We start from the raw sequence: 24,502 nt of genomic DNA on the forward strand, positions 1-24,502 counted from the left end.
CGAATGCAAAATACGAAAAATTCGTAGGACCAAAACAACACACCATAAGGATAAACCATACTGATTTTTTTTTTAATTTGTAACATTTATTACAACATTGTACACATTTACATGCAATTTTTAGTGTAATTTTACTAAATTTATTATGTATTTGTTTAAGGATTTTCTTAAGTATATATTGACAATCATTTTGCAACTAATTAATCTGTGTATTTCTCCAAAAATTTAAATTAAAACCAACTTTTGTTCTAAGTATTAAACAAAATGTGGCCAAAACAAGAAGAATCTGAAGTTGGCATCAATAACTTTAAGATAAAATTTGGATCAGGAATTTTTCACGATATTTTCAATACCACAAAAATATCTTTAAAGACATTTCACATCTGTACAGTGTACACATGATATTTATCTCTAGTATTATCTCATCATTTCCTAGCATACGACGCAATTACAAAAACAAAGAAAAATTATTCCTGATTAAATGAATTTTGATCGATTTCACTTAATTTGTAATATCAATTTTTGAATTTCTTAAGGCACTCATACTATCTTTAATAGAAATTCCTTCAAAATTCAAATGGCAACAAATAAGAATACTTAAATCAAATGGTCATGTAACTAATTACGATTAATTTAAAGAAGAAGAAACAAGTCTGAATAAAATAATGGTTTGTTCAACATTTTCACAAAATTCCATTCATCCATTCTTTCAAATTTTGGTGCAAATACATAAATATCTTAGTTAGTAATATATATATTATCCAAAAATTTGTCATGACTATAAGATATCGAATTCATTGTATTACCATCTATGGTAAATAAATTAAATTTTTACGACATCAATAAAAAAAAATGTGTATTTAAAAAAAAGTAGCTAATGTTTGACGCTGCCATGAAAGATTTAACTAAATCACTGATTAATACTTGTCTTGATATAGTTTGACTATTTGAAGTTTCCGAACAGCTCCGCATAAACGATTTAAGCTTACTGGCCGGCAGGCAGGCTGCTTGGTTCTTTATTGAGTGGTGGTGCTTTTAGTTCCGATGTGGACATGTCTTCACGCAAGCGACGAACCCGTTCCAATAAGTCCACATCGATAACATTTTCGTCTTTTGGTTCGTTTTTCACCAGCAATTTTGGCATGAATAATTGTTGAAGTGCAATTATGATAAACATCGATGAAATGATGGCGTTTAAACGATACAATGAATCCTGACAATAGAGCACTGCAATGATTGCCATTACGTAGCATAAGCTAGACATCGGTTCGTAGCCATGGCTGTTGCGAAAAAAATTGTAATTTAATAAAAAATAGATGTAAAATCGTGCAATTTGTGACTTTTACGATCCACTTACACATTTCTCGGTGTTGGTAATTGCCAAATGACCGACAGCGATGCAATCGATGCAATTGCAGGAAAATATGATGGATCATGTTGTAGAATTTTTTCACCGTATTTATAATTACGAGCCCAAACAAGTACACTTGGTATATTCAGTAATGCCAACACACATAAAAGTAAAAACAGCGTCATGTGAAAATTAATCGCACTCAGGCCATCTGGTACATCATCATATTCGGCACGGGCGATTTTCATTTCTTTATTTCGTTTGTCTTCTTCGACTTTTTGCCGCTCGACCATTTGTGAGATCAATTTTTCCAGTTCTAAACATCAATTGACATTCAAATTTAGGTTTTTTCTATTCAAAATGGAAAAGAAATGCTAAGGCTTACCTTCTTCAGATTTTTCCATTTCTTTTCGTTCTTCCTCCGTTAATTCTTCCGGTTCATTTTGCCGGCTGAACAGTGCTACATCGCTTGGATCTAATTGATTGTATAAAACTTCGAAACTTTCTTGTGAACTAGACGCAACTACGGCTCCCTCTTTAATGTCTAAGTCGGACTTTGACTTTGGCAACAGTGGTTCTGTCGATGTTGATGGTTCATCACTTGATTGTGTTTTTGTTTTGTCATCATCACTTGTCTTCACAAATTCGACCTTTTTACCTTTTTGTTTTTTCAATTTTTTCTTATCTTTTGTTTCGTCGTTTTGAACCTTTTTCGATTCACTTTCATTCTCATGACTCTTCTTTGCATCGTTTTCACTTGTACTTTCTTCCTTGGTGGCTGTGTTTTTGTCATTTTTATTGCTTTTGTCATTCAATTGTTTCTCTTGAGCAGTTTCCTGTCCAGTCAATGCTGGCGTTGTAATATTAACATTATTTTGAGTGTTTGGTTCGGTGGTGAGTTTTTTGCCAAATAATTTTTCCGTTATGAGAGCGGCCGTTTTGAAAACAAATTCCTCTAAATAATCTTCGTACATTTTCGATAGAATAATAAAATACATAAGGACGGCACAAATTAAAGCCAAACCACCGCATGAACCACATGCCATTGATACAAGTACAAAACCAACGGTGATTGGAAACTTTTGTATCGCCGGCAACACCAAGCCCGATGAAATTGGCCATTGTGTTAATTTGAAGAGAAATTGATGGGCCACATTTCCACAAAGTGCAATCGAAACCCATAAGCCATACGTTATGAGGTTCAATGTAGCCAATGCAGCGCCATGAATTATAACCGATATAACGACTGAATGTTTGAATTGATCGGGATCGGGTAGTGTTTTACTCCATTTAATTACGTGAACGGCTAAACGAGATGCTGTGATAATGAAAAATGTTTGACCAGCCAACATAGCCGAATTCAACGATGAACATTTGAAAATTTCCTTATCGGGTGTGATTTTGATTTGATATTTAAAAGCCAACAGCAATATTGCCACAATATGCGCAGGTAACCAGTGAGAAAACTCTAAGAAAATTCTCGACGCTGTCTGACCGAACGAATTCGTTGCCGAAATTGTATAGTAACAATTTGGATCCAAGTGTAAATCAACTGAAAGCGGAAATAGTGTTGTATTGTATCCAGCAGGTCTTGTTATTGGCGTATGGACATAGAATGGTGTCTGCAATTCTTCTCTGTAATGATAATAAAATGTCATTTTTTTGTCGAGTTTATGTGAAACATTTTGTTCCACACTCACGTGAAGTAATGATAGCGCTCAAAACCTCTTGTCCACGGTACACATACTTTAGCCACAATATGATATTTTGGCTTTTGACAATGCGCTTGAATGTGCAACTGAACGGACTGATACGATTCATCTAATCCAGGGAAGTTGATTCGATAACCAACCGCACCCAACATTGTTCGATCGGTGATTTGATGCGTTTGATATGAATACCAAGATGGCATTTCATATGTAAGCTGTCGTTCAGCAACCGCATGAATGTCAACGTTAATCTATAGAGAAAGCAAACATTTCGTTAAAAAAAGAATTGTTGTTCGGTGAATTCATAATTTATTACTTGAAGCGGCTCTTTGGTTGGCAACAAAGTCAAAATTATATGCGTCCACTCCGGATGATCGTCCTGAATTTTATGTAAATCAAGTTTTAAAACTCGGCGACTGTGACGCTTTGATGGAAGTTTCTTGACATAATGGGTTAGCGAGTGTCCAATCGAACTAAAATTAAAATAAAAGAAAAAAGAACAAAAATGATAAATTCTTGGATTCGTGTGCTCCAGATCGATTTTTTCATTTATCATCTTGAAAAGAATTTACACAAAAGTCTGAAAGTTTCGGATGGACAGATTTTTGAAGGGTCCCAATTGGTTCCAATTTATACACAACCAATGTTTGCAAAGCAAAAAAAATCTCACCAATATCGTTGATGTTCATGAATTTCAACGGCACTACAACCAAAGACCCAATCATCAATGTCGACATTGATTGCTTCCACATTTAGAATCTATTGAAAAACAAAAGAAATATATTCGTTAATAATGAAGTGGTTATCAATAAATAATTTGGAGTAAACGGCTCAACCTGATAGTGTTCAAAGCGATTTAATGGAATCATTTGAATATATGTTTGATTCAATCCACTTTGAAATTGTTGAAAGAAAACCCTTCGATTATCCTCGACCCATTCGCCAATTTGATCGATATTTTTGATTAGATTTACATCGTGCTTGTTTTTCGGCCGAATTGTTTCTTGCTGTGTGAAAAGAAAATTGAGACATGATTGATTTTCGTATAATGACATTTTAATTTTCGATAAATCAAAGCCATAATTAAGATATTGAAATAAAAATGGATCAAAATCAATTTGTAAATGAAAAACAATATAAATAATAACTCACCGTGAGATAATGCTTTGCATTAGAGAGTCGAATGGATTTGTCGCTAACGAAAACATTGTCGTGCGTGCGATGTCGATGTGAAACCGGTAAAATGATACTGTATAAAAATCGATTAATGACCAACACTTGTTGAAGACACCAAACGCTCGCCAAATGATCGGTGGTCAACCACACCCCAGGCATGCAACTTGACATCACATGGATGTCGCTGAATTGTGAAGTGGTCAATCCTGATGGTACTAAAATATCTCGACTTCCACCGCCAACCGTTATGAATAATATATCATTGAGAAAATATCGCTTTGATTGATTCGCACTGATTTCGCTCGATTCAATTGTACTTGAATCGAATTCAATGAAATTGCTGGCATTGCAACAGGTGCTGGTTAAATTGTTGATTGCATTTGGATTTGGTGCTCGATGGTCAAGCCAAATTTTGTTTGATTTACGATAAAATGCCTCCATATAGAAGTCAATATTAACCACGGGCTTATCGATTGGCGAAGCAATTGCAATCACTGTATTCACGAGTTTCGCCGTTTCACGATTCATTAACACGCTTTGTGCGACTTTTCCACCCTTAAACGAATTATAAATGAAATAACATTGAATTTCAATGCGAAAAATCAATATTTGCGTTTGTTAAATTACCATTGAATGGGCCACAATCGATACACTCGTCGGTGGATTAGGTAAATCCTTGTACAAATTCAAAACAGCTTTTATACACAATTCCAAATATATGCTCTGATCGTCCAAAACACCTCCAAACAATGCTGAATATTCCTCGTCGTAGTCAACTACAGACAATAGGGTTAAATCATTCGATAATGTAATTTTCGAATGGTTCAACAATATTTTCACTTTCGAAAATAGTTCAAGGCTTCTAAACCAATAAACTCTGTGAATCAATGGGAAATTACCTGTAAAATAGTCCAGATGTTTGAGCCAATTTTGTTCGATGCCTTTACGTAACGCTACCGATGCAAATGAACGGGCCTGTTTGTACGAGCCCGCATTGCCGGGCACGAAAATCACGGGCGCTCCATTGAATTGCATATTTCTCGCAGCTTCCGTCAATCGTCCCTCCGAATAGGCGAATAAATTGTATTTCGGAAATTTTTCGTTTTCACGAAAATGAATTTTCTGTTAAATGGGAGAGAAATGATATATATTTTACAGTTATTTGATTATTCGAATTGTGTCGTATGAATGATGTACGGTATATGTTTATTGGTGCGCGATTAATCTCCATAAATTGTTATTTGTTTTGGTTAAAATCCTCATAATACATCAAATCGTAGTTTGTAATTTTACTATTTGAATATTTAATGACCAACATTTATCCATCACACAAAGCGTACACTCACATCAAAACCTATAATCAACATGTGTGCCTATTCTCACCAATGAATTAATGATGAAAGAATTAATAGTTCGTCCTCATCACTCTGTGTACTTTTGTCATTGTTTCTCGACAAATGGAAAACGAACATTTTCTTCGATAGAAAAATGTGCTATTGAAATGGTTCGAGACCCAAAAAAATATGAAATTTTAATTGGACGGCAACAGACATGCTTTTTGAGTCTCAAGCACAGAGAAACTCATTTTATGTTTCAAACGAAATGTCCCCATCAATTTTAAAATATCGATCCATGTCCTTTTTTTGGAGCAAGTGTTTGTTATCTTGGTCAACGATGAAGAATCGTCCAAATCGGTCAAATTTAAGTTAATGGACATTGGTTGAATATAGCACGCAAGTATGCCTTGCCATTGAACAAACAGAGAGACAAATCAATGATTCCGAACTGAATTTGAAGTAATATTTAAAAACGAAATCGCATCACTATTGATGCGACAATATTTTCTGCTATTAGACATTTCTTTGAAATTAGAGAAAAATTGAACATCATTTTGGAATATTGCCATGTTTTGAAATGACATAAAATTGACGACGAATTGAGTTAATAATATCGATACATATTTTTCTGTTCAGAACATAATCTCAAAGTCCATTTGATCAAACAAACAAAAAATAATCCAAATGAGCGTAATCAAATAGAAAAATATTCGATGCTTGGCACAAAAAATCTAATTTCCAAACATTGTTGATAAATCCGGATAAATCAGAGAAGTCAACGAAAAATCAAATTTTCAGTCACTTACCACAAATTGCGGATATTCGAACATATACGTCATTTTGCATTCATTTTTCTCAACTGATGTAATCGTCACAAGAATTCCGTAAAAGTAAATGATAAGAGCAATTAATGCCGTAATTAGGCACACTTGTTTCGCTGTTATCGACATATTTATTGTATATCAATTTTTTAACTTCTTATTTCAGTATCACTAACAGTGGCAGTTGCTTAATTTGATAAAGTCACCCACACACAGCGAAATATTACATTTCCGAGTTGATAAAAGTTTTCACTCAAAAACGAAAATTAAAGAACGCGGAAAATATGAGTTTCCAACCAACCGCACGACTGAAACTATTAAGACTGTGGGCTCATCTTCACATTCGAAACGATTATGTTCATTTTTTGGTTCAATGCCAAACTGTCAAAGTGTTGATGTTTTGTTCTATTGTTTTGTATATTCACACAACTACGTCGAAAATAATATGTCGTCACACAATGTACGCGCCTTTTCTTCATGTTTGTGTACAACTGTCAAAACTCAGCTGACGAAGAGTGCTCAGTATGTTGTTTGTGTGGAAACACCGAAGCGGATAAAGTGTGAGAAATATTCTAATGATACGATGGAGGATTTTCAAAACGATTTAGAAATTGACGATACACTGAATATTTTATTAATAAATCATGTAAAGGAACGGCCATCACTGTACTATAAAGATGCATATTCCGCTTTGGATGAAGAATTATGGGACGAGATACAGAAGATTATGGGCATTCAAAGTAAGATTTACTTCTTTTATTCAGTTCAAATACGAATAAATTGTGCTCTGTTCAATTTGAAAAGAGTTTAATTGTGTTTATTTTCAGAATCATGGTTGAAAAGGCGTTGGAAGACAATTCGAAACGAACATAAGAAAATAATCCTTTACAATCATTTTCATAATGACAATATTCCGTTGCACAAATTGGCCAAGTATCTTGAATTTTTTGCGATCAATTTGAATGATGCACAGACTATGAATTTCGATGATTTGAAGCGACCAAGAATTGAGTCGTTTTGTGTTACCCAAGAAATGTTAGATAGCTGTGATATCAATGAAACCGTAACGGCTGATTCAATATCAGTGCCGAAATTATTGTTCATTCAATCACCTACACCATCACGCATTTTAAATACCGGCATAATCCCAGACGAGCCCATTAAAAGTTATAAGATACCAATGAATACCTCCGAAAATAAGACGCTGTTGAACACCGCGAATAAGAAACCGATAAACACTGATAACAAAGACATGTTGACGGTGAGCAAAAAGTTTGGTTCGAATTTAGATACAACAGAAAGGTGCGAAGATATCATATTCGGTGAACTCGTAGTTGCGACGCTGAAAAAAATGACACCAGAAGATAAGAAACGGGCCAAAAAAGAGATTATGAACATTTTATTTTAAAACACACATTTCATTCATTTTTTTTTTGTATACAAATAAATATTCTGCATGTTAATAGATTAGCATTGTTTTGTTTGCGTGAAATGTCAAACTATAAGGTAAATGGACAGTGATGCCAACCCAACAAAATTACGGTAAAAATTACGTTCTTTTATGTGACAGCTGTCACATTGAACCCATGTGTTTTTCTACCATTCCACAAAAATAAACGAAAACAAAATCAATTCACGTGTAAATTGCACGTGTTTTCTTCGAATTTTTGGTGAATAAAAATCCACAAAAAGGTTTCAAAATGGTCCGGCACAACAATCAACTACCGGATAATTTGCCACAGTTGCAAAATTTGATAAAACGAGATCCAACTTCGTACAGAGAAGAGTTTATGCAACAATACAATCACTATTTGAGTTTATTGGAGGTATTTCGCCTGAATCCAGGACAGGAGAATAAAAGTTTAGATGAATTGGTGATGTTTATCGCTCAGGTATGCTTACAAAACACATAAAAATATCCGATTTAAATCAAAGACAATTGCACAATGTAAACATAACCAAACTTCTTGTTTTAGGTGGCACAATGCTACGTCGAAGAATTGATCACATTTCCCCAGCAACTGGTCGATTTGCTGAAAACCCAATCGACAACTCTCGACCAAAACATGCGAAACAGTTTTTGTCGTGCATTGATTTTGCTACGTAACAAAAATTTGATCCCAGCCTTGGATTTGCTTGAGTTATTCTTTCAATTGTTGCGATGTCCCGATAAATCGTTGCGTTCATTTTTAGAAAATCACATTATCACTGACATCAAAAACATGAACGCCAAACACAAAGACATGAAACTGAATTCCACACTACAGAATTTCATGTACACAATGTTGAAAGATTCAAATCCAAAAGCGGCCAAAATGTCCATTGACATCATGATTGAATTGTACAAAAAGAACATTTGGAACGATACAAAAACGGTGAATGTTATCGCAAATGTTGGATGCTTTTCAAAGATAACAAAAGTCATGGTTGCTTCGTTGAAATTCTTTTTGGGCAGTGATCCGGATGAAAAGAATTCCGACGATTCGGACAGTGACAATGAGCCGGATTTGAAAGGTGCCATACTGGCGAATCGTGTCAATAAAAAGACAAAAAAGCGTCAAAAGCAATTGGCTAATATCAAGAAGCAAGTGACAAAAGTAAAGAAGAAGAAAACAGCAGTGGCATCGTTTAATTTTTCTGCCGTACATTTGATTCACAATCCACAAGGGATGGCCGAGAATTTGTTTAAACAATTGCAAAGTCAAAACGAACGCTTCGAAGTGAAATTGATGCATTTGGATGTGATATCACGATTGATTGGTATTCATGAGCTCTTTTTATTCTCATTTTATCCATATGTAACACGTTTTTTGCAACCACATCAACGTCAAGTCACACGTGTTTTACAGTTTGCCGCACAAGCATCACATGAACTGGTGCCCGGCGACGTGATTGAACCGATTTTAAAAACAATTGCCAATAATTTCATCACCGAACGAAATTCCACCGATGTCATGGCCATTGGTTTGAATGCCGTACGAGCGATTTGTAGTCGTTGCCCGTTGGCAATGGGCGAAGATTTATTACGAGATTTGGTGTTGTACAAAGCATACAAAGAAAAGAGTGTAATGATGGCCGCTCGATCACTGATTACACTTTATCGTGAACAAATTCCAGCATTGCTTCACAAAAAAGATCGTGGACGTACATCAGAAGCACAGGCCGAAATGAAACCGAAACAGTATGGAGCCGTAGCCGCTTTTGATAATATACCTGGTACGTAAAACATTTTTATTTTTGTTTAAATCGATTTACTATGGTGTTGTTATTGTTTGTTTTTAGGTGCTGAAGCACTGTTGAAGTCGGCCAAATCGGTATCGGTTAAAGATGATGACGACTCAGATTCGGATAGTTGGGTCGATGTCAACGAAAGTGGTGATGAGATAAACATAAACACCGACAGCGACAGCAACAGCGATGATGAGTCCGGTGATAATGAAGAAGCGGGCAGTGATGTAGAAGACGAAGAAGTCGACGATGAAGCAGACGAAAGCGGCGAGGAAGAAAGCGACGTAGAAGATGAAGTTGAAGACGAAGAGAGTGATGCCGAGTCTGAAACTGAAGCAAATCATGCCAGTGAAAAGCCAACAAAAAAATCGCCGAAGGTCCAGAAGAAATCAAAGGCCACTTCAAATGGAACGGCTGTTGAAAATGGATCCACAGAAAAATCGGTAAAAGTACTAGACGAAAAACAAGCCGCCCAAGAAATAGCATTGACTCGCATTTTCACGGACGAAGACTTCAAACGTATCGATGCACAAATTATCAAAAAGCACGTGTCAAATGCACGCAAACGGCCGCTTGAATCAGAACAAACGGAATATGTCAAATTGGATGACATTGAAATGATTTATAAGAAACGACGAACGGACAAGGCATCGCGTCTGGAAACGGTGATGCGAGGTCGTGAGGATCGTGAGAAATATGGTTACAGAGACAAACGAAAGAATATTCATTGTTCAAAGACAAACAATGAAAAGAAAAAGAAGAAAAACTTTGGTATGATGCGCGTAAAGGCACGATCAAAGGTCAAAAAATCGTTCAAGGAAAAACAACAATCCATGCGAAAACATCTACTCAAGCAAAAGAAAATGAAATAAAAACACACTTTTCTTTTCAGTCATTTCTCTTTGTTGTTTCTATAAGGATTTTATTTTTTCAAATGTTTTTTTTTTTTTTGAAAATTCATGAATAAACATTATTTTCAACTATTGAATTTTATGAGATTTACTAAAATTGTGTTCGAATTGAAATTAGAATTTACGTTGGAATTATGAGAGCGAAAAAAGGAATTGAACTTCGATAAGAGGGTATATGGCGCAGTTGGTGTACACACATCATCTTTGTTTGAATCCATACTTTTTGCGTTCGTAGAATAAATCTGTTTTCGAACTACCGAGGTTAACGATCTTTGGGCAACCGTCTCTCTGTAAATAAAGAAATGGCGATTTAATTAAAGTGAAGGGTGAAGAAAAACGGGGCCGAAATACTTACATCTTTTTCAAGAATGGTGCACTCCTTGCAATAATATGCATCCGAAACACCGGGACCACCGCAAATAACGCATCTACCTTGGTATGAACCATAATTGCATTCATCGCAAATACGAACTAATGTGCACGGACGAACGTATGAATCGCAAATCACACATTTTCCATCATCTTTTTCGCACAGACGACCGATGGCTGAAACAAAACAAAATCAAAATATTGATAAAACTAGAACAGGCGACGGAATATAAACACAACGTTTCAGAACGTATAACCTATATTTCATGAAAATGTGTTTCTCGTGATACTTACCAACACCTGGTTGTTTACGGCAGAAAATCAAATCTGGATGATGTTTTGCCATATTGTTTCAATTAATTTAATCGAGAAATCAACTCAATTGTAGCTTTTTCTAAACAATATTTTCGGAAAAATAGCAATCGACGGCGTCCAAAGGAGTAATAAAGAAAGTGTTTGACACATAAAATGTCATTTCGTTGCCAAGGGTTGCCATATGCACACCATAAAGGCGATTCAATGTTTATAAACAAATGAACCGCACAAAAATCATGCAGAAAGGATTTTTTTACAAAACAAAATCGCCTTGCATTAAATAAAGTAGAAATGCTTTTAATTTCATCAATTTATTCTTGCTTTTTATGTGAACATTTATTCATGTCAGTCATTTTGAAGCCAATGAAGTATTTGCTTCGATGAAACCTGTTGTTACTTATCAATTACAATGAAATTTAACTTGAAGATGCGATAACAAACTTAAAATCAAAGCTGAATCCGCGCTAGATCGATCATTTTTGTTTGAAACCATATTTTTTCCGCTCGTAAAACAAGTCCGTTTTGGAACTGCCTAAATTGACAATCTTTGGACAACCTTCTCGCTGTGAATGATGAATAATAAAAATCGAGTTTCAATTGAAATAGTTGAATTTAAAATAAAATTAGCGGAAAATGATTACATCTCTTTCTTGAATGGTGCACTCCTTGCAGTAGTAAGCATCGGAAACCCCAGGACCGCCACAAATCACACATCTTCCTTGATATGAACCATAGTTGCATTCATCACAAATACGAACTAATGTGCACGGTCGAACGTATGAATCGCAAACTACACATTTGCCATCGCATTTTTCGCACAGACGACCAATCGCTGCAAAGAAATACACAATTATCTTATCGAAATAAAAATAAATGCACTTATCAATCTAGAAACAAAAGTGTTGTTCACTGCATAAGTGTTGTATGGCATAAAAATGTATGAATTCCCTTCATATATGGATATTTCTTGTATTTTGAACGATAACTTACCCACGCCTGGTTGTTTACGGCAGAAAATCAAATCTGGATGATGTCTTGCCATTTAATATCAGTCGAATCACCTTAAAATCCTCAAAATTTAGTTAAAATTTGAATTCCAATTATTATCGGCGTTTGTAAATTTATATATTCTGATTAGCATTGACACGCATAGTGTTGCCATAGCTGCACAGAGACCTATGAATAGATTGTTAGCCCGAAAAGCCTTTTAACGAATTATTTTTTGTGTTGGATGCAATTTTTTCAAATACAAACATTTGATGTTCCGGTTTTTTACACAATTCTTCATTCTTCAAAGATATCAAGGTCCATTAATTGATTTTTTATGGATGAAATTGGAAATTCTAGCTGAAATTATTAAGTACGTTGAAATTTTTTTTTATCATTTTTTCAATTATCAATTGGAATGAGGGTCCACTGTTTCTCTATTTCCAAATTTTAGTAATTGGACTATAAACTTGACGACTACTTATCTTCAAAAAACATCTGAAGATGTAAGAAATCACATCATAAAAAGGAGTCGAGAGTTAAAGTCGGAAGAAAAATTCCGAACAAAACGGTATCATTATGATTAAAATCAACTAGATCCATTTCGATAATACTCCATCTCTCTTTCAAAAAATTCGTTCGCTGATACGATTTGTTTAATAGTAGAAGAATCATTGAATTGCGACAATACGATTTGTTTGAATCATAATCTCATCCGCATATTACAAATATTTAATTTGAATTCAGTGCGCACGTATGACAATAATAATGTGTGTTGGTTTAAAAATCAGCATTGCAAGCAAACGAACAAAAGTCAACTATTCAAACTTCATTAGCGATGTAATTTGTTAAAACAATCCTTATCATATGCTATTTTTGTATGTGTCATTCGCATTGTTTTCATATAGACTCTCATGCTCACTCTTCTCTAAATCAAAACGAGATACATACACACAGGGATTGTGCGTGCACTTTCTGATGAATGGCTTAGGTGGTTATGACTTTCGTTGCCATATGTATAAATCTGAATAATACAATTTTCAGCAATAATGATTACCCAGCAATCTAAATGTTATGATCCCTCATTGGATGTGCACACACACACACACACAAAAATACGATTCGGTGTCATCAAAATGTCGACCTATTAAATTTTGCCTGTATCCTACCTACTGCATAAAGCAATGCCACCTCCTGAAATGAATGAACAGAGAGTGAGAGAGCGACGCAAAAGAGAGAGAGAGATGACAAAGAATGTGCCGTGCAGTAGCATTTGTTTATTATGAAAGTTAATTTGAATAACCCTTTTTCGTTTTGACTAATTTCGATTAGGAGCCATGAAATATTCATAAATTCATTTCTCTTATATGCGACATGCTTACACGCGTTACTACCTTGCTTCAAAATGGATTACTGTGTACGCGGCTCGTTTTCTCCCCAAACAATATTGTATTGTTTTTAATACGTATTCAAACAATAGATAGAGATAAAGTACAATGAGATGTGTAGCAAAATTGTGTTTTTTTTGCTCTCTGAAAAGTTATTTTAGAAAGCTGAATGCATGTGACCGCAGAAGATGAGGTAAAAAGTTGAAGCGACGTTTTTCTGGACTAGGTGGTTTTGAGTCGGATCTAATTTTATGAATTATTTTCTTTTTAAAAAAAATCAGAGTCATAATCATTGCCACATCCGCCCCAGCAAATAATTATGCGGAAAATTACTCAACAAAAGAGTTTTGTTTACATTTAATTACCTACGAATGGAAATGATGAGATTTGCACTCTTTCTCCCTCATATATAAATGATTTTTAAGCATGTCATAATCTTGTGGTTGCTGTAATGCCTTCTTTTTTTCATTCCTGCCAATAACATTATGAATAACTCATTTTTTCTTTTGATTGATTGACACAATGTTCAAAAATGTAAAACGATAAAAAAAAAAAACAATAAAACATGGGCAAATATTTGAATTCATCCATTAATACAATGTCGCGTGTGTACGCAAATTACACCCTCTCAGGAAAAAAAAGCTGTGAAGTGTTTATTATTTACAAAGTACTTGTGATTTTCTTTTGTTAGTGGCAACTAACCGTTTTTCACGTTGTTTATTAATGTTGCCTTCATAATTGATGTTTTTGTGTGAAATCCATGAATGAATAACGATAAATGATGTATGCACTTGTACTTATAGCAATATCAAGATAACACTCAGAGAGCAAAATAAATTGGGCTACATCAGACAACACCAAAAGTCAGGCTCTTTTTCTCTCTGCTCGCACATTGACTTGAATGACAGTTCTCGTTGTTACACCGAAAATATAACCAAGTTGAACAGATTTCCGCAGAAAAATTTAAAAATGAATCGATTGCCAGCTATTCTTTCGAAATTTTCCAATCTCCAGCTGATTGAAAGTAAGTGATTTGAATGGTTTTTATTCAATCATGGGTTTTTTTTATTCATTTACGTTGGAATTTAATGTTTTTAGATGTGGGGAGTAGAGGAATTCATGTGACCGGTGCTCAAATGTCTATTTCTTGGAGACGAAATCGCCGTTTGCCAAAGAATCCAACATCATCCGGCCCATTAACAGATTTACCTGATTACACATACATGGACGGACGACCCACTCCATTAGGCGTAAGTTCGAATTCGAAGTTTCGAATTATTTCGTTTCAACTATTTTCAAGACGAAATAAAAATCGATTTAATCTGATGAATCTAATCATATTGAAAAAATGTATTCGTAGGTACGACAAAAGGCCCGATTGGATCGTCAACGTGATATTGCCGATAAGATTGTTAAAGGCCTCTACGAAGTTGATTTTGCCAAAGAATTGTATCAAAATAAATTGCGTGCCACCGAAGAGGAACGAAAACAGTTATTGGACAGTAAATTGAAGCCAAAAGGAAAATTGCTGTTAAAAAAATGAATAAATCGTAAATTTTAGTTGTTTTACATTGTCTAAAGAGAATGAATAGATCGTATTGAGAATAAAAGTGTCCAAAAATCTCATCTCATCGTCTTTTATATTTTGGATTCAGTGGCTGTTGATGATAGGTGTAAATTGAACTGAGAAAAAAAAACTTCATTAAAAACTAACACAATTTCATGGGATAATTAAATGTTTCCACTCTCTCTTCTTTCCAAGATAATATCGTTTTGAAATGAACGTTGAAACTTTTCACCATGATTAAAAAGAAAAGGTAATCTGAACGAGCAGCGTTTCGCTGATGATGTTCATATGGTATGTAGCAAGTTGAGCTGTGTACGGTGTGTGCGTAGTTGTGTATTACGATGTGCATACATGAATCACATGAATGTAATCCTTTTTCGGTTTTAATTTTTGTCAAAAAGTATCTGAAGCGAAAAAAGAAAGAACACACGCGAACAAACCTTTATTGTGATTTTTTGCCGTTGCTATTCGGTTTAAGTTGTCGCTTTGTATACAGTGATGATGCTGTTGTTGTTGAGTCAAATGTATGTACACCGGATTTTATGAGAAAACCTTAATTTCGCTTCATAATTAGTTAGTTAATTATGCATGTACGCAATCATAATAAAGGAACAATTCTCATTTTTTGGCGAGAGAGACAACCTATACACGAAACGAATAATTATTGGCATTGTTATTATGATTATAAAATGTGTGAGCGGAGATGATGAGCGATTGCTCAAGAGAGAAGAGTGAATCAGTGACGTAAAGAGATAAAGAGAGAGAGAGAGTGCGACATAGAGAGGGTGAATGTGTGCGATAGCGAAAGGGTTGACTCTTATTGCACGAGATGTGACAATTGCAACATTTAACACTATCATACAAATTATGGAGTGAATGTGCGTCAAATTTCATAACATATAAACATATTTAATGCCTTGCTGTTGCCCTTTTATCTTATTAAACAAACTGTATGTAGATATATTCACCAAATATGCTGTCATTTTAAATTGGCTACATTGTAATTTTTTCCCATCGAATGTATGTACGATTTTAATTATTCATTGGATAATTCTCTGAAAAAAACAAAAACATTCTGCTGCGGGGAGCTGTGAATTACAAACTTGTGCGAGCAACTTATCACGATCCAACTAAGACGCCACGAATTTTCGATATAAATTTATATCTGGGCCGTTCTGAGGTAGTCTCAATCATGACTATTTCGCTTCCGCTAAAGCGAACTGAATACATTCAGTTACAGTTTTTTTTATTTTTAATTCAGCTGCCATTAGAATATATAAACCGTCGTTCACATTTCAATCAAACTAATCGTTGATTTTTTGTTAAAATAAAAATAACGCGACTCCTTAACATATTCAACAAATAATATGTTTCGAAATAAAATCAAGCCCCATTTCAATCTAAACAAATTAGGACAATGATTGACATGTTAGACATGTTAGACAAATAGAAAGCTGTACTGAAAATCACTTTGCATTTTGGTTGTCGTGATTGTGAGATTTTGCTAGTTTTTATGTGGCATTCTGGGTTGTTACGACAGTTTAGAAATTCGCTGAGGCTGATGGATGGATAAGTGAGAAATCAATCACTTCGTTTCGCGGCAAACAAATTCGATTCGATCAATCTAGAAGGCGTCTAAAAAAAGCATTACAGACGCCGATGCTTGGTTATTTTGTGTTTTTAAATTCAATCTGAATTTTCTATTTACATTGGCTGAATTGATATGCTGCTCTTTCAATTTCATTTAACAAAAAAAAAACTACAAAAGACAAGCCTAATGTTGAAATTTAGTTTTAAACTGTCCAGATACCAAGCGAAAAAAAATATATATATAGAAAACAAATTCGAAATATATGCACATATCGAAGTGTGTGCAGTAGCAATGGCAAAGTATGGCACTTTTATGTGTCGTAAGCAAAATGCAAATTTTAAAACCAAATACTGATACTGTTTTTGCGGTTGTTTTTTCCAGAAAGCAGAAAGAGTGAGTGAATTGCACGTAATTCGTTTATTTTTCTGTCGCAATAGTAACACGCGTTTATTGGTGGACGGGAATAAATAAATGCAATATCATCCCATTTCGTATGCAAGTGTACCATCGATTTGATGGGCTTTTCGTGAAAAACCATGTACAAGTTTTTGTGTTTCGTTTTTGTACTTCAATTTTTTTTTTGTATTGCTCAACCGTAGATTTGATTGCAGTGTTGTTATTTTTTTCACCACTTTAAGTCTCATATATATAGATATTTGTGGAGTGTGAGTGTGGGAGACACTTAAATTGAACATCGAGAAAATGGCCAGAATGAAATTTGGTGTGTCTCACAATATCGACGTTTTATGCAATCACCGCAAAATGCGTTGCACACACACACGTTCACTATGGCCAGCATACTGTAAATGGAAAAAATATATATTGCGATACAAAATACCATTAGATACTTATTCACTGCGATGGATATATTCATGTGTTTGGTAAAGTTTTTGTTTACAAAATTCGCGTGAGTGACATTTGTGGCATTTGATCGCTTTTCGTTTAAAATGCAATGTGTCAGTGCATCGAATGATGGCATTGATGCATGGTAAATAGAGGATTTTAAAATCACTTCTTCTATCTCCATCTCCATGTCCACGTGCAACGGAGCAAAAATTTGAAAAAGAATTTTCGAAAAATGATCAAACAAGCCGGCAAGTCCATTCAAATTGTGTATTCAATTTGATTGAAATTTGCATGAGAATGATTTTTGTAAATTCTATCACAACTATGTTATTCACTGCAAACTATGTGAAATACAAAGCCACACGATGTGAAGCTTTACCATTCCGAGCGATGACCATTCGATGCCATTAAATTACAATTTTATAAGATTCAAAGCCATGATTTTCCTGATTACGTCTGCACATCGAATTATAAAATTTTGATTTCGTTATTTCCATCAAACCGAATATTGGATGGACCAACACTACAAACCTTCTGCCCAAACTATTTCGATTTTACAGTAAATTTTGTAATTAAGCATACACTCTTCATTACTATGCTCGTACCGCATTGTCAGCATACTTTAGTTGCGATACAAGAATCGTTACAACAACGGCACAACATTATAATAATATTGTAATCAGGCAAAAATATATGACATTAAACGAATTTGTCATTCGTGCTCGTTTGCCAATTATAACACTTTCTAAATATTGAACATACAATCTCTGCAATCCTCTTGCATTATTACTGAAATGTCTGCGCTAATATTTTCACTTCATTTCAAATGAAATTGTTTAAATCACATTTTTGATCACATCGACAAACCATATCATATTTTCGTTGGCCAAATTGTCATTATACACCTAAAACACATAATGATATTGTTACATAGTCAGGCATTCATGTGATTTATTTAACACCCTCGTCGACGCCAAAAAACACGTGGAAAAGTCAACACATATTCTTATGAACGAATCTAAATTAATAAAACCCTCAAAAATGAACCTATATACGCTTTTTGGGAGTTTTTTTTATTTCGAAAAGTCCACCCCTTCATCCTAAATATATGAGTTTTTTATTCGATTGAAACTATTGAACCGAAAAAAAATAGACGCATTGTTAAATTCTAGCATCGGAAAATGCAAAATTAAAGAGCAAAGCGAAAAAAAAACTTTTTTTAAAATTCAAATGTGAATGTATCAGTTTTTGAATTGTCATACGATTTTTGAACTAATAATACTTTTGAACGTTTTGAAGTGTTTTGGAACCAAAAAAAATGTTCATATCAAATATATGCGGTTGAAGGATATGCATAATTAATTATTCATTCGGAGATATACATTACAAAGAGTGACTCAAAATATGAAATGAAAATGCTCGACACAGTTCTGAAGTTTTAGTATGCTTATGGTGAGATTATTAATGTTTTCCTGTTCAAAATCATAATACAAATAATATGTTTAGAAAAGTTGTCAATAAAACGTCTATGATATATATAATGACGAAGAACCGCAAAAGTACACAATTGATTCATAAACCAACGCATGATTAGTTTATTATAATTTATTATTTGCGCTTTTTCGTTTGCGGATTGTCATTTAAAAATTCCATTTTGTTCCCTTTGCAATTGTTGTGTTCTAATTTAATAGAACGGTGGCCGATGGTTCTGTAAAAGCTGTTTGTGACCATTTTTCGGAAAACATCTATAAAAATTTGGTCATTTTGAGAGGTATCTTGACGAAGTCTCGAAAATGTTGATAAAGATTCTGTGATATAATCGTTTCTTCTGGTTTGCTTCTCGTTCACAAATGTGGCCGCTGTACATTTTTTTACGGTTGTTAATGTAAATTTTACAGTACTCTTGTGGCCAATCAAAGTTTCTGAAGCAGACGTTTTTATTTGACTATGTTTTTTTACTTATTATTTCACTGCTTTATTGCTGTTAAACCATGAAAATCTCGTAAACTATGTAATTGAACCTGTGCCTTACTTTGCAAACAGTGAGAAGTTTTCAAAAACAATTTCAAATAAAAAGATTATTTCATAGTCTCACTGTTTGTAAAATAGGGTCCAGGTCTCAAAAATTATGAATTTTTATACACTTGCATTTGCTTATTTAATGCATTGCAGTATATTATTTAATGAGGGTGAGTTTTTTTCGCTTCAAACTGAACATTCATTTTATTCTTTCTTCATTTTTGTCTCCCTTGATCGCAATTATTTACTCTCAATGGCAAGTGTGTCGTTGGTAAACTGTTGACAGAAAATAAAAAAAGCAGAACAAAGCCATAATTTAACGAACATTTTAGGAGACATCGAAAGCATTTAAATCTTCCGATTCAAAGAATATTCCTTCAGCTATTCAAAAACACTGAAATAGAAGAACAATGCTTCATAAAAAAATAAAATGCAAAGTTATAATATGTTTGTTTGTTTTTTCAACTTCCCACCAATGAAGTATAAGTCAGAAATTAATACCTACTTAGAAAATCAGGTATACAACTGAAATAAGAGAATAGAAATTAGATTTTGTCACATTTTCCATTGTTTCCGGTCGTCATTGCTTGGCGTGCACATGATAATTTTGCTATGAGAGTTGAAAATGTTGGAACATCAATTATACAGTATGCTCATATGCCATGAAAAATTCACGAGGAGAAAATCACACAGCTTATGTGTAATTGTAAACGTTGGCAGCAGTAATGCGGAAATATAAAAAAAGAGAAAGAGCCAAAGAGCAACAGGAGAGGTCAACTTGAATATGAAGGAATATTTGGGGGAATTTTCGTCATTTGCTTTTTTCTTCGACATTAAAAATTCCTCTTCGGCTTACTCATCGCCGACGCAATGAAAATATAATATGTACATTTAATTAATAGTATACTTCATTGAGTCGATTTTAAATGGCATTTTTCTGAGCAAATGTTCAATTGATTTTAATTCAAGAATTTTTCTCATATTTCATTCATCATCGTCCTCTCTCGTCACAACTGATGAATCTATATGTAATATGCACTGCTTTTGAAATTCATAAATGAAACATAAGAAATGGGCTCGTAAATATGCGTATAATTAATATTGAGTCCATGCATTAGAGATAGATAGATGGATATCTACAGCTATTGATATATCAATAAGAAAAAAGCGCCTATTTCATGCATCTCTTGCAACAAAGTATTGTATGTGACACCGGAAAAAGTTTCCAATTTCTGGATTTTATGCCACAACTTCAGGATGTCATGCCGAGACTCGGCTCGGAGTCCGAGTTCCAGTACTAAGTAACGACCGAAGTTCAAAATTTACAAAGAGGATAAAGTGATTTCAAAGTTTAGAACCATAACTTGTATTGTCTCTTCTTCATACCAGTGTTTGGAGTTATTTCAGACCAAATTACGCAGAAAAAGTTTTCCAAACGTACCGATCATGGCATTGACTGCAACCGCCACAACTCGTGTCCGAGCCGAGATTGTACAGCAATTGAGTTTGAAGGATTGTAAATGGTTTTTGAGCAGTTTCAATCGATCGAATTTACAGTACATGGTTAAACCGAAAAATAGTGAAAAAACATGAGATTCAAGTTTTGATCAAGACGAAATGCCGCCTTTCATTCGTACAAATACAAGTATATGCGTGACGTTTTGATGCAGTCTAAGATGATACAAGTTGCCATAAATCTGACGTTTGGACGCAAAATGGCCGAAGGATTCATTGATAGCCATTTTCAGAAATTTAAACATCTGAACAAATTTGAATTTCTTAACACTGGTAAAAAATTCAACGTTTTGCGGCACTATAGTCAGGAGGAGATTTCAAAGGGTGCATTGTATTTGTGTCATCAAGAAATTGACGCATGTGCGTTTGTACTTGTTGTTCTTGAATTTATCGATAAATTCCTGTGTTTTGGACTTTATCGAAAACCATTTATAATACGACGCTATAAAATCTTCAATCAATTCTTTGATTTCTTGATGGGATTTAAATATTTGAACCAGCCATATTCTTCCGGCGGTTGTTGCTCAGAATGAGGTTGACAGGAAAATCTCTTTGGAGGGTGCTTAGTATCATCATTAACACATAATCCATATGCTCTTCAAGTTCCTTGGGTATATCTTTGCATTTTTGCAGAACTTCAACTTTAGTCGGTTCTATATTCGTTGCATATTAATAAATAACATCCAATTTGTCTGGTTCCTGTTATGATAACATATCATATGTTTTGTCTAGAGCTTCCAGTATTTTATCCTCATTTGAATTTGTGATTAAGGTTTTCAGTTCTTACAGCTTACCATTGAGCGATGCGAAGCTTTTGTGGTGATGTTTAACTATTTGATGGTCACATAACCCAACAGTTTGACATGAAGGCATCCAAATATACACCAGATATGATTCCGGAAATCCATTTGCAGCCATCGGTTCCCATTTGGCAAAAACGATAAAATTTCTAATATTTGAACTGTGCAATCATATCTGTTGTATATTTGGAAGCCTTCATGTCAAAATGTTGGGCTCGAATATCCTTTCAAATATGGCGTATTGTTCTGTCGTTCATAGCCATAAATTCTGCATATGATTTAAACTTTTGTCCAGTATAAAAATATTGTTGCTCACACCTCCTTTTTCACCTTTAATTTGAATGCGCTTTTATTCCATATCGTTGCTGAATAGAATTAGTTCGGCGGGAAGATTCATTTTTAGTGCGCTCAACATAATAAGTAAACATGTTCCATTTTGTCATGAATCCTTCGGTGACGTTGGATTGGCTGAATCTGGGCATTCGATGATGTGTTTGCAAATGTTTTCACGATAATATTGGCAATGGGCAAATTCGCAAATCATTTTGTTTGAGTGTAGCCTTTTCCGAGTGATTTTTTGACTTTTCTTTGATTTCTTTATAAATGCGCAGGAAATGCGAATCATATGAATCTAAATCAATAGTGCAACTTTCTTCGGCTTACTTGGCCGGCCGGATAGTGTTATTTGAAATAACTTATTTCTATTCGATTGTTTTGACTCTAATCCCTTTGATTTGAGGCTACGTAGTTTTTCAACTGTGTGCCACACAAGCGGGGTTGGCGTATATGATATTGGGAACTTTTTTATGCGAACGCAGCTGATCAGCGCCACCTCACATTAGTTCGAATTAGATCGAAAAACTGAATTTAATTCTGTAGCATTGAAATGAAAAAGAGAAAAAACAACAACAATAGTGGCACGGCCACACAGAGCTGTACATCTATTCGTGCTGATTCATACATACACATTTACGCTTTCTTCATTCTTTCATTCCATTGTTATACGTTATACTGTTGTTGTTTTTTTCTCTTTTTCGATTCAATTCATTGTAACTAAATTGAGTTCAACTATGGAATACAAGATGGCACAGATGAGGGGAATTCGCATTTTGTCTCTTCATAGGCTTAGCCGGTTGGTGCCACACTAGGGAAAGTATAAAAGCAAGCGCATAGCGTATTTGTCGTTTGTGCAAGTAACATACAAAGAAGAAAATAATCAAACATGTCTGGATGCGGTAAAGGAAGCAACGTAATGGCAAATTCACGATCAATCCGCACTGATCTTCAATTTCGACGATGAAAAACAAATTAATTTCGGAATTTAAAATTGCACAAGGTGGTGTTTTGGCAAAAATCCAAGCCGTCTTTTTGCCAAAAAGACCGAAACCAAGAAAGCATAAAATTTAGAAGATGAGAATTTAATTCGACTTAATTCAAATTTATTGAGATTATTGTTTTTGGTGAAACGAATGTATATATTTCAGTGGAGCATTCATCCTTTGCTAATAATTACCGTATATTTTATTTTATTTCCATTTGTACAAATCACAAAACATGCGAACACACGATTCAATGAATTTTGTCGTTGCGAAACTAACATTTTAGCATAGTAACATTTTAGCATAGAAATTTTTTTGATAAATTCAATCAGATGGTGATTCGATGCAGAATGAGCTCTTCGCATTTTGAGAATCGGCTGTAACACGAACGATAACGCAACACAATTCATACATTGAACGAGACCGTTCCATTCGGAGCGTACCTATCAATACTGTGAATGAAACATTTCCCCTGCATTGTAGGAGAAATTTCTTATATTTCACTATCGCAACGAAGTTCAATTGGCGCTATATATAAGTCGCTTCGTGGTGTTTTTACTTTGAATTGAAGGAAGGACGACACTGCCGCTGCACAAAGTAAAGAATTTTTAAAAATCAAAAAATTAAAAAAATTAACACAAATACGTTTCTGTTCAATTCTTTTATTTGGAATTTTTCTCCAACTTTCCACTGTACTAAGATACTGGGATGTCTATTCTTGTGGGCATCTCAGTTTGAAGTCTTGTGCAATAAAAGCGCGACAAATCAAACTTATTGGGACTTACGATATGTGTGATAATGGGAAAAAACACTTGAAAGAAATTAAACCCAGATTATGATTTATTTTTTATTAAGGAAAGAAAACAAAATTAATTTGTTTTTATTTACCACAGTTCGAATAAGATCAGTGCAGCTTTGTAGGCCAGTACCATCTGCATATCAAATCACAATTCTTGTGACCTAGTCAGATGGATAGGAGGACTGCCGGCAATAACCGGATAAGAAAATTCTCCAAACAATTGAGAAAATAATTGTTTGCCCTTCAAAACATGTCACTACCAAGTGATATCAAGTGTTTTGAAAAATATGGATTTTATTAAGGAAAGAAAACAAAATTAATTTGTTTTTATTTACGACATTTTATTTTTGTGGGCACAGTGGCTACTACGACTACTGCGGCACTATTCGATCAACTGAGTTAAGCTGCACAAGCTTTGGTCAGGAGATAAATGGGTGACCGTTTAGAACATCGT

At 34.4% G+C, this 24,502-nt stretch overlaps 6 protein-coding genes across 6 annotated transcripts; 3 read left to right on the forward strand and 3 right to left on the reverse strand.

The window, feature by feature from the left end:
- Positions 1-161: 161 nt before the first annotated feature.
- On the reverse strand, positions 162-6,802 carry LOC116342221 (GPI inositol-deacylase). Its single transcript, XM_031769749.1, has 11 exons — positions 6,380-6,802; positions 5,136-5,358; positions 4,864-5,012; positions 4,213-4,791; positions 3,897-4,067; positions 3,731-3,819; positions 3,377-3,533; positions 3,052-3,311; positions 1,737-2,986; positions 1,358-1,667; positions 162-1,280 (listed from the first exon to the last, which is right to left on the reverse strand). Exons 1-11 carry the CDS (start codon positions 6,521-6,523, stop codon positions 986-988), a joined length of 3,627 nt encoding a protein of 1,208 aa, XP_031625609.1. The 5' UTR covers positions 6,524-6,802; the 3' UTR covers positions 162-985.
- A 64-nt stretch (positions 6,803-6,866) lies between these two features.
- Positions 6,867-7,861, forward strand: LOC116342223. Its single transcript, XM_031769751.1, has 2 exons — positions 6,867-7,134; positions 7,222-7,861. Exons 1-2 carry the CDS (start codon positions 6,978-6,980, stop codon positions 7,800-7,802), a joined length of 738 nt encoding a protein of 245 aa, XP_031625611.1. The 5' UTR covers positions 6,867-6,977; the 3' UTR covers positions 7,803-7,861.
- Positions 7,862-7,942: 81 nt separating this feature from the next.
- On the forward strand, positions 7,943-10,517 carry LOC116342222 (protein SDA1 homolog). The gene is made up of 3 exons (XM_031769750.1): positions 7,943-8,286; positions 8,371-9,610; positions 9,677-10,517. The coding sequence occupies exons 1-3, from the start codon at positions 8,095-8,097 to the stop codon at positions 10,492-10,494; spliced, it is 2,250 nt and encodes a 749-aa protein (XP_031625610.1). The 5' UTR covers positions 7,943-8,094; the 3' UTR covers positions 10,495-10,517.
- Positions 10,518-10,547: 30 nt separating this feature from the next.
- LOC116342224 (PHD finger-like domain-containing protein 5A) lies at positions 10,548-11,358 on the reverse strand. The gene is made up of 3 exons (XM_031769752.1): positions 11,197-11,358; positions 10,889-11,079; positions 10,548-10,821 (listed from the first exon to the last, which is right to left on the reverse strand). Exons 1-3 carry the CDS (start codon positions 11,246-11,248, stop codon positions 10,732-10,734), a joined length of 333 nt encoding a protein of 110 aa, XP_031625612.1. The 5' UTR covers positions 11,249-11,358; the 3' UTR covers positions 10,548-10,731.
- A 160-nt stretch (positions 11,359-11,518) lies between these two features.
- On the reverse strand, positions 11,519-12,357 carry LOC116342022 (PHD finger-like domain-containing protein 5A). Its single transcript, XM_031769487.1, has 3 exons — positions 12,208-12,357; positions 11,859-12,049; positions 11,519-11,780 (listed from the first exon to the last, which is right to left on the reverse strand). The coding sequence occupies exons 1-3, from the start codon at positions 12,257-12,259 to the stop codon at positions 11,691-11,693; spliced, it is 333 nt and encodes a 110-aa protein (XP_031625347.1). The 5' UTR covers positions 12,260-12,357; the 3' UTR covers positions 11,519-11,690.
- Positions 12,358-14,476: 2,119 nt separating this feature from the next.
- On the forward strand, positions 14,477-15,218 carry LOC116342083 (39S ribosomal protein L52, mitochondrial). Its single transcript, XM_031769575.1, has 3 exons — positions 14,477-14,616; positions 14,691-14,842; positions 14,953-15,218. Exons 1-3 carry the CDS (start codon positions 14,562-14,564, stop codon positions 15,133-15,135), a joined length of 390 nt encoding a protein of 129 aa, XP_031625435.1. The 5' UTR covers positions 14,477-14,561; the 3' UTR covers positions 15,136-15,218.
- The last annotated feature ends 9,284 nt before the right edge of the window (positions 15,219-24,502 follow it).

This window comes from Contarinia nasturtii, unplaced genomic scaffold, assembly GCF_009176525.2.
Source record: "Contarinia nasturtii isolate CC-2019 unplaced genomic scaffold, AAFC_CNas_1.1 Cnas_scaffold_810, whole genome shotgun sequence".
Taxonomy (NCBI): Eukaryota; Metazoa; Arthropoda; class Insecta; order Diptera; family Cecidomyiidae; genus Contarinia; species Contarinia nasturtii.